The following is a 16042-nucleotide window of genomic DNA, read 5'->3' on the forward strand; positions in this document are numbered from 1 at the left end:
ACCTCACCGGGCCATCTAACGCACTAGGAAGCCGATACCACCCGATGAGTATATGAAGTAGCCGAAACATCAATTTCATTTCTGAGCTCCCTGCTTCAGTGTTTTCTTGCATATCACTAGAAGTCGAGTCGATTCCCAAAGTTAAACGGATTGTCTCTGTTAACTATTGCCGGTTGACAGTGATCATGATGTTCAGGCGCCTCTCCATCAAACGTTTCTTTTTACTGCAGCGGTTATATGAGGAATAGCAGATATAGAACAGACTCCGAGATCCTCTCGGGACGATTTCGGTTATGCTGGCATATAGGCGGCCTATATGTAGTCGAAAATCGCCACTGTTGAATGTTCGTTGCGGCGGTGCTATTCGTGGACCATCGATTGAAGAGGTTTTTTCTCTATCGTATCGGAGATGTAAAGTTGTTTTGACTCTTCTAGGTCGTCAACCTGTTCCTTTATTTTATCTGCCGACTTTTCCATCACCTGCCAACTGTTCCCTGAAGGTTTGGATGCCCTCATTGTAGCTCGCAGATTTAATATGCCTCGGTAATAGTTCTCAGATACTGCCAGTTTCGAAATGCATATTATCTAAGAAATTTCAAAATTGAAGGGAAACAAGATGGCAGAATGATTATGAGAGCTATCATAAATTGGTCCCCGCGATGAAATACCTACACGCTGCTTTTCAGGCCGCAAGTTGCCTTACTACCCCTCTCGTTTTTGTTAGTTGAATAACTTTATGCGGCATTATTTATTATAGCCTATTCATTATTATAAGCCTTGCTGCTAAGAGCTTATCGTTACCACAAAAAGCCTAGGCATTCCTCCATAGGGCCGCTCTTAAGACCTTGAATAGATCTCCCCTCGGTTTTCATTATGATTAGCAACTACGGCTGTACTCAACTTTATCCTCAGGCGACTCTGTAGACTATCTTCCTTATAGCAATACTTGAGATAGCATGATGTTTCGATACAACCCCGCAACAATTGATTCTGAGATAGCCTGGTTCTAGCGAATTCTCGTTGGTGTTTTAACCTTCATCAGAGCTTAAGGTACCCTTTTATTGTGGTGAAAAGCGCCCAACCTGGTGTCGAAGAGGGTGTTGGGACCATATGTCACATATATAATCTGCTTTACTGAAACCATTTCCAATGCCCCTTCGGGCTACGTGTCAGTCAGTGGTCGGGCTTTCGTTCCCTCACATGTTTCTGTAAGTCAAAATTAACAAAAACAGAAATGCTTCCAGAGATAATGCACAGTATAGGTTAGTAAGTCGAGGAATAATACTAGCTGCTTGAGCTACTATCGGCTCCTCCGCATCATTGTAGATCAGTCCTCATCTCTCTAGGTATTTAGACGCCGCTGATACAGCCCCATGGACAACCGAAAACCACTAAGCCTCCTAATCTTGCACAGGTGGCATAAGATTTTGGTCATCATGATGCGAAGCAGCTTGCTCGAAACCAAGGCTTGGTTTGCCATAAGGAGCACCGGTGCTACCTGGTAGATCACCAAATTATCCAAACCCCCTGAACGGTAGTTTATGGTGAGCTGGAGACTGATGCAAGGTTTTAGTGTTAGTAGTGGAGTCGTAGTGCATAAAGATAATTAGGGGACGGTAAAAGAAGAGCATTGCGCCCATCCAGAGTTGGCGAAGTTCTTTTATTAACTTGTAACAGCCCCACCTTAAAAAACCCAGATACCTATATTTCCCGTCTAATTCTATACTTACTTACTGAGTTTTCTAGGTTAAGAAAGCTTAAGTAGTAAATAAGGAAATCTATTTACAGCCACTATACCTAGGTATCGCGGTAACAATACTTTAGTGATTAATATAGAAGCGGAGAAAAAAGCTAACCGAAGTCATGGCAAGATTGTACGATTGTGAGGCTCTTGGGAAATAAAGGAGGTTTGTTTTTGGATGACCATTTCGGAACACTATGAAAACATGTCAATACACCTGAGGACGATGATCGGGGACCGCCTTGACGTAATGCAGGAATGGCCCTCCTTGTAGGGTTACTACCCTCAACCGAGCTAGGACAGGATCCTGAAGCGATAAATATAAATTGCTATACATAGCTTACACTGAGATATTTGTATTTATTGCATGAAACCAAGCTTTAAAACGAAAAAATATTTGTATCAGCTTCCGGCTTACCAAAATGCGTGATACTGAATGGGAGTCTACTTATGAGGAGGTTAAGCATCTATTGCTTTCAAACCAGTGTTACGCTCGGCTTACGATTGAGTGTGACTGCTTTTCACCGTACGATGAGCAACCTAGAAGATATTACAAACAGAAAGCAGACTGCCGTCACCCGGCGATTAGCACATGGGATGGAGGTGTAAAGAGTGATACGTGCGAGGAGAGTGATACGTGCGAGGAGAGTGATACGTGCGAGGAGAGTGATACGTGCGAGGAGAGTGATGCATGCGAGGAGAGTGATGTGTGCGAGAGTGATGCGTCCGAGGAGAGTGATCCGTCCGAGGAGAGTGATCCGTCCGAGGAGAGTGATAAGTCTGAGGAGAGTGATACATACAGTGATACATACGAGGAGATTGATACGTACCAATTGAACTTATTCGCCATGGAGGACTACGAACTCAGACCGATCCCATATCTTGAGTATATCATCCATGAGACCCCAAACCGGATGAAAAACATATTCGCAGGCTTAGAATATGACCCCCGACTTACAGTAGGGTTGTGGGACGAACGAGAGGGTTCATTTTACGGTGAAAAGGTACCATATCTTCAGCGCCGACGAGCAGACGGAGATGATGCCTGGGAGACGCTTTATCGAGATGCGGAATATCTATCATCAGACCTTTTACGTTTCGACCACGTGAAGCATTCAGACGATAAGAGTCTTTTTATCTTTGCCGTTGCAATGAACGTAAACGAGTCTTTAGAAATAGAAGATTTCGAACTGTCGGACAGAATTTTCAAGCATTTTCGCAGACTGATACGGTGGACAAGGATCAAACAATCATGGCCAGATCTCCTGGAGTGTAATAAGAGTTTCCTTCAGGATAGTCATGAGAAGAATCAGTCGGCTTCTTTCGACTCTCCATACTTAGGTTATCCTAGGCAGGACTGCGAAAAGGAAGAGGAATATAGATCATTGGTTCGTCTTACCGACAATGGATTACTGGTTCTTGGTGGGCAAGGGCCGGATAGAGGACCAGATTGGCGGGGTGGTCGCACATTCCAGTCCACACACAAGGAATACCGACGGCTTCCATGTCTTGAATTTGTTGTCCCAGACGACCCAAGATCCGACTTTGTCTCTAACTTGATAGCTGATGTAAAACTTGCAGTGAATGTTCACAGAGGAGATGGCTCAGTATATACGACAGATCCGAACTGCTGTGAATATTTACAACGGGAGTTAAATCCAGATGGACTCTGGGAACAGCAGCAAGTATCAGAGCGTTCTCTGCGGCATTTCTGTCTCGATCATCTGCCGTTATTCAGGAAGGAAGAAGTCTTAATCTGCACTGTTGCAATGAAGATCACCGAAAATACAAAAGACATGCTTATGGGGAAAGAGGAAGATTTTGTTGAAGCCAGTACAGCGTTTGACCTGATACACAGAATATTAAGCAATAAAGGTAACCTCGTCGACTTGAATCATGTAAAGAATCTGCACCAGCTGTCTGAGGTGTATGACATTTTCATCAATCAGAACTTCGAAAGCCAAGACGCTAAGCATCTCAAAACGCTGCGACAAAACGGTCTGTTCGTCCTTACTGGTCCGGAATTCTATCAATCTAAGTTTAAAACGTATAAGATTCCTCTACTCAAAATAGCCTCTCTACGAGAACCAATTAAAAAAAGGTTTATCGTTAGTATTTCTCAGGATCGAAGCCTCGCAGTAGGGTGTTGGAATGTGCAAGATCGCAAATGTAGAGCCATCAATATCCCAAAGATATGTGGAGCGCTAAGAGTGAATGATGAGGATTGCTGTTTTCCGAAGGCTTGCAAAAAAAAACGAGTCAAATTCGATTTTATTGGCAAGGAGACGGAGATGTCCTTACGAGGTAGTATTCTTGAAGGTGTTGAACCACTAAAGGATCAAAATGTCTCTATCTGGATCATAGCAATGAGGGTCGATAAGCTTATCCATGACAGAAACAAGAAAAAACTATTAAACAAAATTAAGAAATTTGACATTGCAAAGCGTGTGGCAGCCCATATAGAGGCTGTCAACTCTGCGGATTCAGTATCAGGGGTTGTTTCATCTAAAAGAACGGATGACTCGAATGAGGATGATAGACCCGATACAAGAAAGCAGAATGGCTTAACAGTGGCAAAGAAATTAAGTAGCCAGCCTAGAGAAAGACGCTTCTTGGATATAAGTTTCGAAGATTTGCAGATTGAGGGTATGATGCCTCGCGGGGAGTTGAGGCTATGCGATAGAAGACGCCCGGGAAATGCATATATTGTTTGCAGAACAGACATACCCCATATCCTGGAGAATCTCAAAGGAGATGTCAAACAACTGGAAAGAAAAGACGCTCAATCTCTCCTTGGAGTAAATCTCCTCGATTTCGAGGTTAAAAACATTGCGGTAGGGGGTGGGAACGCGATTAGTTTATTTGGAGGACTTCGTGGAGAACACCAGTTATTCGTGCTGTCAAAGACTACGTTAAATAGGGCACTTAGCAAGGAAGATGCACAGAAGTTCTGGCAGCAGAATTCGAAAAAGCTAGATGATGCCTTCAAACGGAGAGCCTCATATCTTAAATGGCGCGAAGGATGTCAATGAGGAGTTATCATACGAAGGCCAAAGAGAATTAAAGGTAGGCGGTGAAGGAAGTAGCGAATAGAAGAAATAGACATGACTATTATGCAGCTGAGCCTTATGGATTGATTGATAGTTAAAGCTTATGACGCCTCAACGACACATAGCAAGCCAAAACACTGAAAAATATCAATCAGCTTTAGCTAAAGGTTTTTCGTCTTCGATCCTTGCGTTCTGAGAAATGTCAGCAGGACAATGATAGGTTCTGATACCAATCCTTGGGAGGGGTTGCTGTCATTGTCGTTCCTGCTTTACACTTTACCCTCTTGGTTGCCCCATGGGGATGACAGCTTGTTAACACAACTCGGGACAGGCATGACCATGCCGGACTGATCTATTGAACCACCACAAGGTTGCGCATGTAGACCATGCGATAGAGGTCGACAACAATTTTCTCGTCTGATATCGAAAATCGACAGGATATAGACTAGAACCCAGCAGTACCGAGACATTGAGAGAAAGCGATAACGACAAATCGATTACATACAACTCTAAAGCACGTTTCCTTGAGCTTAACGAAGTAGACTTATTCATAACACAACGAAACTATTTTATTAACTGTCATGAGTGCCGCCTTGGCCTTCTGATCTAGGTTCAGTCATTCGGGTGCCTCGTGTGCATAAAGCATCCATTGCAATGGCACTGGCAAGACAGCAACTGACGATTGCTTTAGATGTGATCCACTCATCATTTTCGATGGATAGTTGCATCTGTTACACTTAACTCTTCCAAAAAGGGGTTGCAGTGCTTAGAATACGGAACGTAACAGACACATGGCCACGCTAATCTCTTACCAAATATGGTTCCGAAAATAGCAACCCGACCAGATCAGATTGCTCAGTCTAAGTAACCCAGGCTTAAAACTAGCTAGTGCGGCTGGTTAGAAAAAGGAAAGCCTTTCTCCATTTTGCGAGATCTATAAACATGAAGCTGTCTATTTCTATACTAACAAGTTTTGCTACAGTGATCGTCGCTGCCCCTATCGCTATGGCTGGATATGATGCTTCGCTTGCGAGCTACAACTCACCTGAAGGGATAAAATCACACCATAGCCCAAAGACCGACACTCATTTGAGGCCCCAATACACCAAGCCCAAACCCAAATCTTATCAGCCGGAGTCCGCCCATCCTCAGAAGTCTAAGACTCCCCTCCATAAAATGAAGCGACCCAAACGTGACCACAAAAATCCTCAGTCTAGACCTAATACTAAGCCTGAGCAACAGTCTCACCATAAGAGTCATAATGTCATACCTCACCAGTCTCAGTACGCGGGGCCGCAGAAGCGTAAAGCTTACGATACTAAACATATGCACCGCCGCCAAGGACATAGGCACGCGAAATCGCGATATGGAGAGCGATACTACTATCAGACGCGGCGAAGAGATTTGCTGACAACCCAGGAGTATCGTACATCCAGGAAAAGAGTTTTCTGCCTGGGCCTACGCTGACTATACACTTTGCCTTTCTTCCAGCGTGCTTGCGATGGGGAGCGAAGCGGATGTTAATCTGACTGGTACTTCCGTCATGGTGACACTTGACTAGGCTATTCAAATGTGTCAAAGTCGTTCTGGGGTGGCACTTGTATCATATTCACTCTATTCTATTTTTCCTCTAATCTTTAAACTACTTGGAAGATTCGTCCGATGATCTGACATGGCCAGTATCTGTGTTCTCGAGTGCAACAAGTGATTAGCCCACTGCATGTAAGGAAGTGCAGAGGCTCGCCAACAATCTCAAGATGCAAAATGATCAGAACATTTACCAATTCGAGTTCGCCGACAACCCCAAACAGCAGCAACAGGACGATATTGCAGCCTTACTTGCCCCCCCTGACGATATGTCACAGAATTCCATAGCAGTATCTGATACACTACACAATACCTTAATGGTCTCCCCTTTTCAGTTCAGTGCGCCGCCCGCCCCGGCATCTCAGACAGCGCACATACAACATGATTGCGAGTGCACAAGATTTTCCGACTGGAGCAGCGAAGAATTACTTGCTCCATTCAAACCGCCAGGTTCAGGTACTTCTCACGCAGTCCAGTTTGACCGTGCTCTTACACCAAAGCCGATGATCTCATCCTTGGGCATACCTATATCGAGCGCTGCTCTGCAGCCCATATTTCCACATCCGTCAGGTAATGCTCGTCAGTATACCGTGCAAACGATTGCTCCCGCTGTAACTCGCCTGTCAAATTTGGCCTCTATAGCCGGAACACCAGCGCTGCTATATCCGACGATCTGGAAGCCTGTCAAGTTCACCATCGATTCAAGGAGGAAGGCTCACATACATGCAACGGTTGAACAAGATGAACGGAACCACAGGCATAGTATTAGTCATCCCAGCCTGCCTTGATGGGAGAGCCAGACAAAGGAGCAGGATACATTTGGCGCTGATGAATCATCCTCTGACGACGAACCTATCATTATTGCAGATCGAGTCTCGGCCGACTCATCTTCTACGCCCTTGCGGGATCTTATGGGGACATCAAATTCCAGTTCTGAATCCCCAGGAAGTACCGTCACATGTAGAGTCCGGAATAGGAAGCATCACGAGTACCATAACCAGGCGCCTGGGCATCCATCGAAGGTCAATGTCAGAGATGCTGCTTTTCAGATTAAGAAGGTGGTTGATCACAGGAAGTGGACGTGTCCGATAAAACCAAGATTTCACCGGCTTTATAAGACGTCGGTTCCTGGTCCTTCTGAAGTTAGTAGGAAGTCGCTGCCGACACTTTATGGGTCAAGTCTTGTAAGATAACAGATGTTAGATATCCCTGAGTATGCATGTGATAATGCCCAACGATAGGAGGCTCTGGAGGTACTTCATTTGCTCCCTGCTGTTTCACTGTCAACATCGCCATCAGTATCATAACCCCCGGATCCCAAGGCTGCAGTGACCGGTCTGGTCATCGATACACCATCTTTCAATGACCACGTGTAACAGCTTTGCCCTGGTCTTTGTCGTTGATTTCCAAGATGGCAAGTTGATCGGTGCCGCAACTGATCGCCGTCTCAGCGCCATTATCAGCATACCGAACGATGTCTCATCTCACCAATACCTCCAGGTTCAATATGAGACTCAGCATAACGTTCCGGCTCTATGTCAAAGACAGCATGAAAATATTGACATGAAGTGTTCTGCACAAACGCGAGCAGAATTGTCACCAGAGAAACGAGGATCTACCTCTCATTTCCGCCGCGATTGTGTGCATTTAGTTTCCTTTTTGCTTCCTTGCGCCCTACCTGCTATTGTAGCACTCGTGGCTGGAGACAAACGCGAGATTGCGCGGTGCGCCAATCATCAGCCATGTCACATATTTTAGACCCCATTCTCAGTAATTGTTAATCCTTCTGTGAATTTATATCCTCTACCCTATATTGGTGTATATATGTTTTCTAACTTTGAAGTTCTTTGGCCCTCAAACTCTTCGGCTTTATGATAGCCATCGATTTGATATATAGCTGCTGGAAGGTAATCCCAATTTGAACACACCCAAAATATAGCATCCTACTGGCATGTACTCAACTCATACAGCCACTATGACTTAGGGGCACTCATCCGTGATGAAGACCATTCACTAGAAGGATCTTGGTTATCCTTAAGGAAAATCCAAAACTCTGGTTCCCTTGAATGGATATCAGCATGGGAGACTTGTTAGCTTGAAAGATTGAAATTGCAGTAGACTGATACAGATGCATGAAACCCCTGGTTGGATTATTACTCGAGAGCGGTAGATTTCAGGGAAAAGTCTGGACTTTCTCTCGGTGTGATTTTTAGTGAAGCATTACAGGCGTCGGGAGTTTGTTTATTCGTGCTGGCCTCTGGGCCATCCTTTTGAAACCGATCATCAACTGGATGAAGTTATGGCGGTAATGATAGCGGCTGGCCTGAGGTAATTGTTAAGCCCGATGGGTAGGTATAGCAAAACATAACCTGGATGCGATCTTTGTCCCATATATCTCGGATAACTTCCGAAATTCCTTTGACATTACACAAAGCAACGCCTGGGATGTTCTAGGCCTTCGAAGCAGAATTACTCAGTCCCTCTGCCGCTGAGCCCTGTGTGTCGTATACCGTCGAACAAAGCGTGAGACCATCCAGGATGTAAGGAAGAATAAAAATTCAACCGTCCTGAGTATATATATATATATATGTGTGTGTATGTATGTATGTGTGTGTGTTTGTGCGCCGGCTCCAGGGTTAAAATTACCTACGTCAGCTATTGGGACTAACCTACTAACACTAATTATTGGGATAGCGAGGTGTCCAAGGACCGTTTTAAAGATTGTTGCGCTAGCTATTAAGTTACCTATCAGACATAAGAGGAATAAACAGTCAACTGCCAATGTAAAGGTGCTTGTGCCTAGGTGAGGTGACCTTGTGCGCAAGTGGCATTTATGTAAGAGACAAACTTCAAAAAGAGCAGGCTTCCCCTTTCGCCTTTTAGTGCTCTTACAACTTCTACACAATCCCTCCTTGACATATCAATCTTTTCACCACTGTATGGACACTAAGAGGTTTCTAATCGATGAATATCCGTTTCGTCTTTATGTACATCGTGGACCCTGTTAAGAATATGCTCGCTGGCACTATTATCATGAAAGCGCACTTTTCTCTAATAGCACTACCAGGACGGCCCAGTGGTTTGGTGGACATGGCAACTTCTCAGCCTTTTAGTTCTGTGCCTTCATCGGCGCGCAGAAGTAACGGTAATATCACGTCACTACACACAACGGCTTGTACTTCACAAGCGCCCACTGTCACCCCGGGAAAGAGGAGTCTACAGCGCATCTACCGGCCCGCGAAGAATTCTCTCTACGATATCCTTCAGTAATACGCCGGCACATCGCTCTTTGTGCGACCTATTTCTTGGACAGATCTACACAGTAAACTCCTCGGCACGACGTGGGATGAATTGCCACCATGCGATACACCGCAGCCTTCAGCGGCTCCAGGCACACCGCCATCGCCAGGACATTTAAATCCTTCGACTACTATCATCAATCTCAGCAAATCGCTCACGCGGATTCTTCTACCTGATCCTCTGCATCCTATTCTGTGCTCCCGGGCTGTCAAGAAAGTGCTCAACACCCTATGGCCTACAGCTTTCAACAGCCCGCAGTACTTGCCCGAGCTCCATCTATATTTTGGCGGTCGCGTCTACCGCGATGCTGTTCGCAGTCAACTTATGTGGAATTACCCATCTGAAAAGGCAAAGTCTTCACATTCATCATTCAAGTCAGTCTCGACGCAACCTGCTGAATCATTCAACATCTCAACACAATCTTCACCTAGCTACAGCCCCGCTAATTTACCCATGATCTGCTACATTAGCAAGACTCAATTGGCCTCAGTCCGAACCAACATTTTTCGTCTCGCATCTGGTCCCAACGGCACACGGAACGAACCCGTGCTTCGCCTCCAACAGATGCGAGCGCGTATGCTCGTGCCCTCGAATTGCGATCATGATGCCCATCTTGTGGGCGTTTTTCTAGTGATGGCACAAAAGCACTTCTACCCTACCCCACCTCTGAGTGACAGACGTGACTCGCGCATTGGCAATGCAATTGCACCAGGACAAGGCATCCCTCCATGCCCTAACTTCCACAATATCAAGTTGAAGATTCTCACACATGACACCGAGAGAGCTGAGTTTATTGTCTACACGGGAAATATAACAAAGGAATTTTTGGAGAAGTTCCATGATCCTTTTAAGGCTCCTGCCGATGACGATGATGCTATGGTGACTGGTCTCAAGATTGAATACACAAGGGTTCCTATCTGGCCTATTCTCGGTCTCAAAGAGAGACTGGGCAAAGCTTTAGGCCATGAGATCGTCGGATCTTTCAACCCAAATTTGATGGAGACATGGGAGAAAGACCCCAAAAAACCAGGCGGCGAGAAGCGAAAGCGAGATGTTCTCAAAAAGGTTGCTAACAGAAAGTTCGAAGAAGACACTGAAGAAGAGCCAGCCTTCGTCTTCAAGAAACAGTGTCTAAACGAGGGCACACCAGTCGGCGTGGTGAATTGAAAGCGGGCTCTTTGCCGTATATGACATGAAATAAGCTGGGATGAAGGGTAAGCAGGACGCGCATTTGGAATACGCAATACATTGTCTGGAATTTGTCTGGGATTCTAAGCAGGTTTCGCCACCGTCGCAGGCGCGTATAGCTTTCGTATCAGCGCAAGGCTAGTAAGCTGTGAAGGAAGTAGGTTATGCATAGGCTTGCCGTGGTTGTTTGTATCGTACTTGTATTTCTTCTTCTGTCCCTCGCTCAAGCGGTTAATTTCTTCTTTTCGCAATTCTTGTTGACTGTTGTATTTCTGGCATATATCTTCTACTTTGCCTTGTAATTGTCCAGACTTTCGCGGATCTGTTCAACTGAAAACATCGTGTTTAAATCATCGTGTATCAATCTTATGAAGTTGATCAGCCCTGTATTCTCTCAGCTATGGAAGCTTCCAGTCGCTCGGATGTGGCTCACATCAAGAAAACCCTCGACAGTTTAACTTTTCCAGTCCGGATGACTTAGCCAACAAAACCTTCGGCGGCTTAGCCTTTCCACTACAGGTCGACTAAGCCTACTGTGGGGTCCCCGTAACTATCTCCTGTAACAGACGACTCCTGTTCCTTTTTGTTGTTAGCCACAACACCAAAGGAATGCCTCACTCCCAAATTCGATATTCTCATGTCCGCTCCAAAGTTCCAACTATCGTATGTCCCTGCGAGTTCCCACGTTCGCATAAGGATTCGCCTGTCGTTGACCACTGCTCCACCGGGTTCGTCCCCGATAATGCAGAGTGCAGACCGCGCCCATGAGTCTCGCTGCTGTGCCTCCTAGAGGCTGGTAAGTGTGGCGGATCGATCAGCAGCCGGTCAATACGGGAGCAGGCCCCACAGAAATACATCACTTGTGCCTTATCGTCCTCAGAGGGATTGTAGAGAGGAACGTGTGTGTATTAACTGTGGCTAGAAATGGGCTCGGTCCGAAAGGTCCGGCTGATATACGAGGTAGGTTCTTCAGACACAATCAACATTTATGGCTTAATAGGCTTGCACTTCGACGCCCGTTTCTCAGCGACGAAGCTGCTCAATTGAGGAAATCATTCTCTGACAAATACCTTCATGAAGATGAGTCTTTTTGGTACAGTTGGTGGTTTTCTGATGAGGTCACGATCGACCGTACAGACAGTGACTATACCAAGTGGCCATTTTATTCTGCCGTAAGTCCAGGGACTTCTATTTCAAAAGCTTCTTCTGACAACACCACAGGGCGAGAGTCTTCATAGAGATATAGTCCAAGCTCGTAGACGTCCTTCAAGACACTCACAGAGGTTTTATGGTGCAATTAACTATGATAAACCGTCCCGGATCGTCCCTCTTCCCGTGAATCCTCAGTCTGAGAGGGGAGGCGTAACAGGCCGGCGTATTCTACCCTGTCTACAGTCCTATCTCCCCGGACTTATTGAGGGAGGAGAGACTTTTCAGCACGACAACGCCCGCACATTTACTTGTAAGAGAGTTCAAGAATGGATGCGCCCCTAGGCAAGAAGAACAGGAGTCTTTCTTGCTGACTGGCCTCCGTACAGTCCTGAGCTAAATCCCATTGAGACTCTCTGGAAAATCCTCAAACAGAGGATACGTGAAACTTATCCTGAAATTTCCGCTTATCCAAAGAAGGCTGAGGCTATGGAACGACTTATTGCAGCTGCGGAAGAGGCTTGGACTGAGGTTGAAGATGATATAGTCAGGAACGTGATAAAATCGATGCCCGACCGACTGGAGGCGTGTTATAATGCAAATAGCTATTATACCAAGTAGTAATCTACATGGCTGGAATCTCTTTTTAATTCTCTATAGACTGACATGTATCTTATTAAAGTTAAATAACTATTGCCCATTCAGTTGCAGAGTGAAATGGCAGGTTGCAATCGAGGTGGTTGGGGTTGATCCGGAATATGTCGGGACATTTGCCGACCCACTGTAGCGTCTTTACACTAAGCTAATTTAGGCAAGATTATGGATCTTTCTGTGAACTCGTCTGTGAACTCGTCTGTGAACTCGCCTGTGAACTCGCCTGTGAACTCGCCTGTAAACGCATAGATGTGGATTTCAGTAACTAGCTAATTCCCAGCCTTTATGGTCAACTCGTATCCGTATAGATGAGCAGCTCCTCTTGGTCCCCACTCCAGTAGGCCACACCAGTGACCAAACCTTCTTATCTGCGAAGATCCGAACATTCAAGTCTCAAAATAACCAAAATGGCATTAGTTGAAGGAAGGATTGCCTTCCTACCAAAAGACGGAATCGGCCTTCATTCCTTCTCCAAGGCGCTAATGCAAGTGACACCGCTGCGTTCACTGGGTTCACAGACATACGACAGTAGTAGCATTTATCTGTAGGTAAATGAAATTGGATCTATCTTCAATATGCAGTCCACAGCCGTATTATAAAAGTATAAGTGTTCCTTTAATCCACAATCTCTAGCATCTATTAAGGTAGAGCCTACATAGAACGGCAAAACATCTATAATACCTATAATCTACTACTCTGGTAATCATACAGCTATTAGTATCGCGACCCATTTCCCTTTAATTAAATTGAATCTCGCATAAAGGTAATTTTAAATCAATATGGTGCCATGGTAGATGTGCTAATAAAACAGTTTTCGATGGTTTTCTGCTTTGGCTTAGTCGAGCCAAAACATCATGGTTCCTGTTCCACTTGTTAACGAGATATGCGGTCAAGGCGATGAAGTACCACCAGACAGCAACAAAGACGCAACTAGTGACGTTAATTGGGAGTCAGAAAAACATACTGTGGATTGTCTCATTGGCCACAAGCTGGATGAGGAGACGTCAACGGTTGAGTTTTATGTGAAGTGGGCTAACGGCAAAACGACGAAGGAACCAGAGTGGATACTACAACAGGATATTCCAACACTTGTTTTCAAATACTGGGAGGGACTAGGAGGGCGAAGAGAAGCGACCGGCTTCACATCCGATCATGTCTTCAAGATTCTGGACGTCATTGACGTCATTGGTCAGACAAAGAAATATCTTGTTCAGTGGGTTGGTTACCCGGCTTCTGAAAACGAGGTGACTTGGGAAAAAGAGTCCAAGCTGCGCAAAGTTGCCCATGTCGAGCTGGAAAGATTCCACGGCTTCAGAAGCGGGATTAATCGCCTTGAAGTCACCTCATAGTGCCACAGGAAACTTATATGGTCACAGCTTGTGTATAAAATGTCTTCAGCATTGAGAGGAGGTTGGAATTAGGGAATTCAATTATCTTATATCCTTTAGGATTGGTGCAACTCTACACAGCGTTAATATAAGCTAGGGCCTCTGGTCCGATACCTGTGAAGCCCCTATGTAAGGTTATATGTGTATTGAGAAAGTCTGAGGTCCTGATATTCATGCTTACGACCACGAATGGAGGCGAGGCTTTAACGTGGTTTGGTAGAAGTGTTACTTAGAGTTGCATCTGGCTGAGAGCTAACGCTGACCACCCGCCGTTCATCCTTAGCTGCCTAAAAGACATTATTATCGCTGAGAATTCCTGTAATCGCACATGCTAGCATACTCTTATGGTTTCCACCTTTTTCTCTTCTTACTTGGTCTCTTTTCGAGACCATTACCCATCTTTACAGAGCGAATTAAATTACCACCTACCGTAGGGTGAGCGAATCCATTAAGTACATCTCTGGAAGGACTTTCTTCTGGCACCTTGGTCCTAGGTAAGAAATGTGTTATTTGCAGCCGAGACTTGTGGTTGATTTCTTATATTCGCCCAAAGTAACCCTAGATCATAGGTACGGCAAGGCCAGGTGCTGTCCTGTGTCTTCTTGGAGCTCGGTATATACAGCTCTCTCACTTGCCTGGTTTGTGATTAGCCTCAGTATTGACTAAGGACCTCGGGGTTTTTCGCTAGTGGCCTTCAGCTGTGCGACAAAGAGAACATTCTGCTACCGTATTGGTTACGGGGATAGGGTAGCTGGGCATTTTTAAAAGATCCAAAGCAGGAACACAGTGAATGCTCCAGTTACCAGAAGCATTCAGGTGATCAATCTTCACCGGAATAAATACACATGATGAGATACAACTATCATCCTTGAATGAAAAGTCCACCAATACGGAGATGACGAACGCGACATTTGCAGCGAGAGCATGAAGTACGAGCTTTTGGGTGATATCGAAGAGTGGACGCCCCTCTTTAATGGCGTTGAGAATAGACACGGATTTAAGTGATAACTCTCACAGGCATCCTGAGCGGACGGGCTATTATACTGGCTGATAAAAACATTGTTAAAACACCAAGAGGGTATAAGGCTTGCAGTAGCTCCAAGCTAGCCATGATGAACTTCCTGACAATTTACCATGAAGAAGGTTACCCACAACTGCCCCCTTCGCATGTGCGATTGCAGGAGGGGATACTTAGGCGTTTAGCCATTATGCCAGAGCGTAAGTGAGACACGGTGAGGTGCCCACAGACCAATTCTACTGGGTAAGGTGTGCCATAAGAAGTAGCTCTCATGCGTCAATCGCAAATTTAAAACGATGGGATTGTGCTTCACTTTGTCATCTTCAATGGGGAACTCAGGACAAAGAAAAACAAGGCTCGTTTTAACAACAGCTGGCATGCCTACATGAATCAGTGACCTACAGCATGCTTTCTAAGCGCGATGACAGCAGCGGAAGGACCTGTTCCTCGGTGCTACCACTGATCCGAAGATCAGATGGCCAATATTGGAAAATGGGATGAGCCAGGTAGCCTTAAGCTAGGAGAAAAATCAAAATCCCTGAATACTAGGGCGTCCTACCTTCTTTCCCGCCAGGGACCCACGAGACTGGTGGAATGACACGCGAGGGCGGCTTACATGGGCTTAAAGGCCAAGTCCTAAAGGTTGCCTCCACAATTGTTCTGAAAAAGTGTGAAATCAGGCAGTAAGGAAAACGGGGATGATAATAAGTCGGAGCTTCCTAGCTGGGGGAATGATCAGGCGAACTAGAAACCGGTGTGGGTGCTGGTGCGTGAGGCACCTTCGCAACATATAGCCTGCCTGACAGGAATGCCTTGTCAACAGGAAACCCGGGTTTGACTCAGTCACCTGTAGTCTGTCTATGAAAGTACTTATTGTCAACCCAACGGTTAGCGTTAGCTGGGAGTAAATTGCGGTCATGTTTTCACAGGATTTCAGAACGACTAATTATCAACCAGAAGTTAGTGT

The 16042-nt window shown here is 45.5% G+C and overlaps 5 protein-coding genes across 5 annotated transcripts; all 5 read left to right on the forward strand.

Annotated features, from left to right (window-relative positions):
* Window positions 1–2163: 2163 nt before the first annotated feature.
* On the forward strand, window positions 2164–3017 carry FOXG_21416 (uncharacterized protein; the record flags this gene model as incomplete). The annotated part of the gene is made up of 2 exons (XM_018401751.1): window positions 2164–2898; window positions 2964–3017. The coding sequence occupies 2 exons, from the start codon at window positions 2164–2166 to the stop codon at window positions 3015–3017; spliced, it is 789 nt and encodes a 262-aa protein (XP_018253682.1).
* A 3531-nt stretch (window positions 3018–6548) lies between these two features.
* Window positions 6549–7166, forward strand: FOXG_21417 (uncharacterized protein; the record flags this gene model as incomplete). The annotated part of the gene is made up of 1 exon (XM_018401752.1): window positions 6549–7166. One exon carries the CDS (start codon window positions 6549–6551, stop codon window positions 7164–7166), a length of 618 nt encoding a protein of 205 aa, XP_018253683.1.
* A 2176-nt stretch (window positions 7167–9342) lies between these two features.
* Window positions 9343–10845, forward strand: FOXG_14102 (uncharacterized protein; the record flags this gene model as incomplete). Its single annotated transcript, XM_018394165.1, has 2 exons — window positions 9343–9644; window positions 9702–10845. The coding sequence occupies 2 exons, from the start codon at window positions 9343–9345 to the stop codon at window positions 10843–10845; spliced, it is 1446 nt and encodes a 481-aa protein (XP_018253684.1).
* Window positions 10846–13523: 2678 nt separating this feature from the next.
* Window positions 13524–14018, forward strand: FOXG_14103 (uncharacterized protein; the record flags this gene model as incomplete). Its single annotated transcript, XM_018394166.1, has 1 exon — window positions 13524–14018. One exon carries the CDS (start codon window positions 13524–13526, stop codon window positions 14016–14018), a length of 495 nt encoding a protein of 164 aa, XP_018253685.1.
* Window positions 14019–15669: 1651 nt separating this feature from the next.
* On the forward strand, window positions 15670–15983 carry FOXG_21418 (uncharacterized protein; the record flags this gene model as incomplete). Its single annotated transcript, XM_018401753.1, has 2 exons — window positions 15670–15758; window positions 15899–15983. 2 exons carry the CDS (start codon window positions 15670–15672, stop codon window positions 15981–15983), a joined length of 174 nt encoding a protein of 57 aa, XP_018253686.1.
* Between the last annotated feature and the right edge of the window lie 59 nt (window positions 15984–16042).

Source organism: Fusarium oxysporum, chromosome 6 (genome assembly GCF_000149955.1).
Source record: "Fusarium oxysporum f. sp. lycopersici 4287 chromosome 6, whole genome shotgun sequence".
NCBI classification, from domain to species: Eukaryota; Fungi; Ascomycota; class Sordariomycetes; order Hypocreales; family Nectriaceae; genus Fusarium; species Fusarium oxysporum.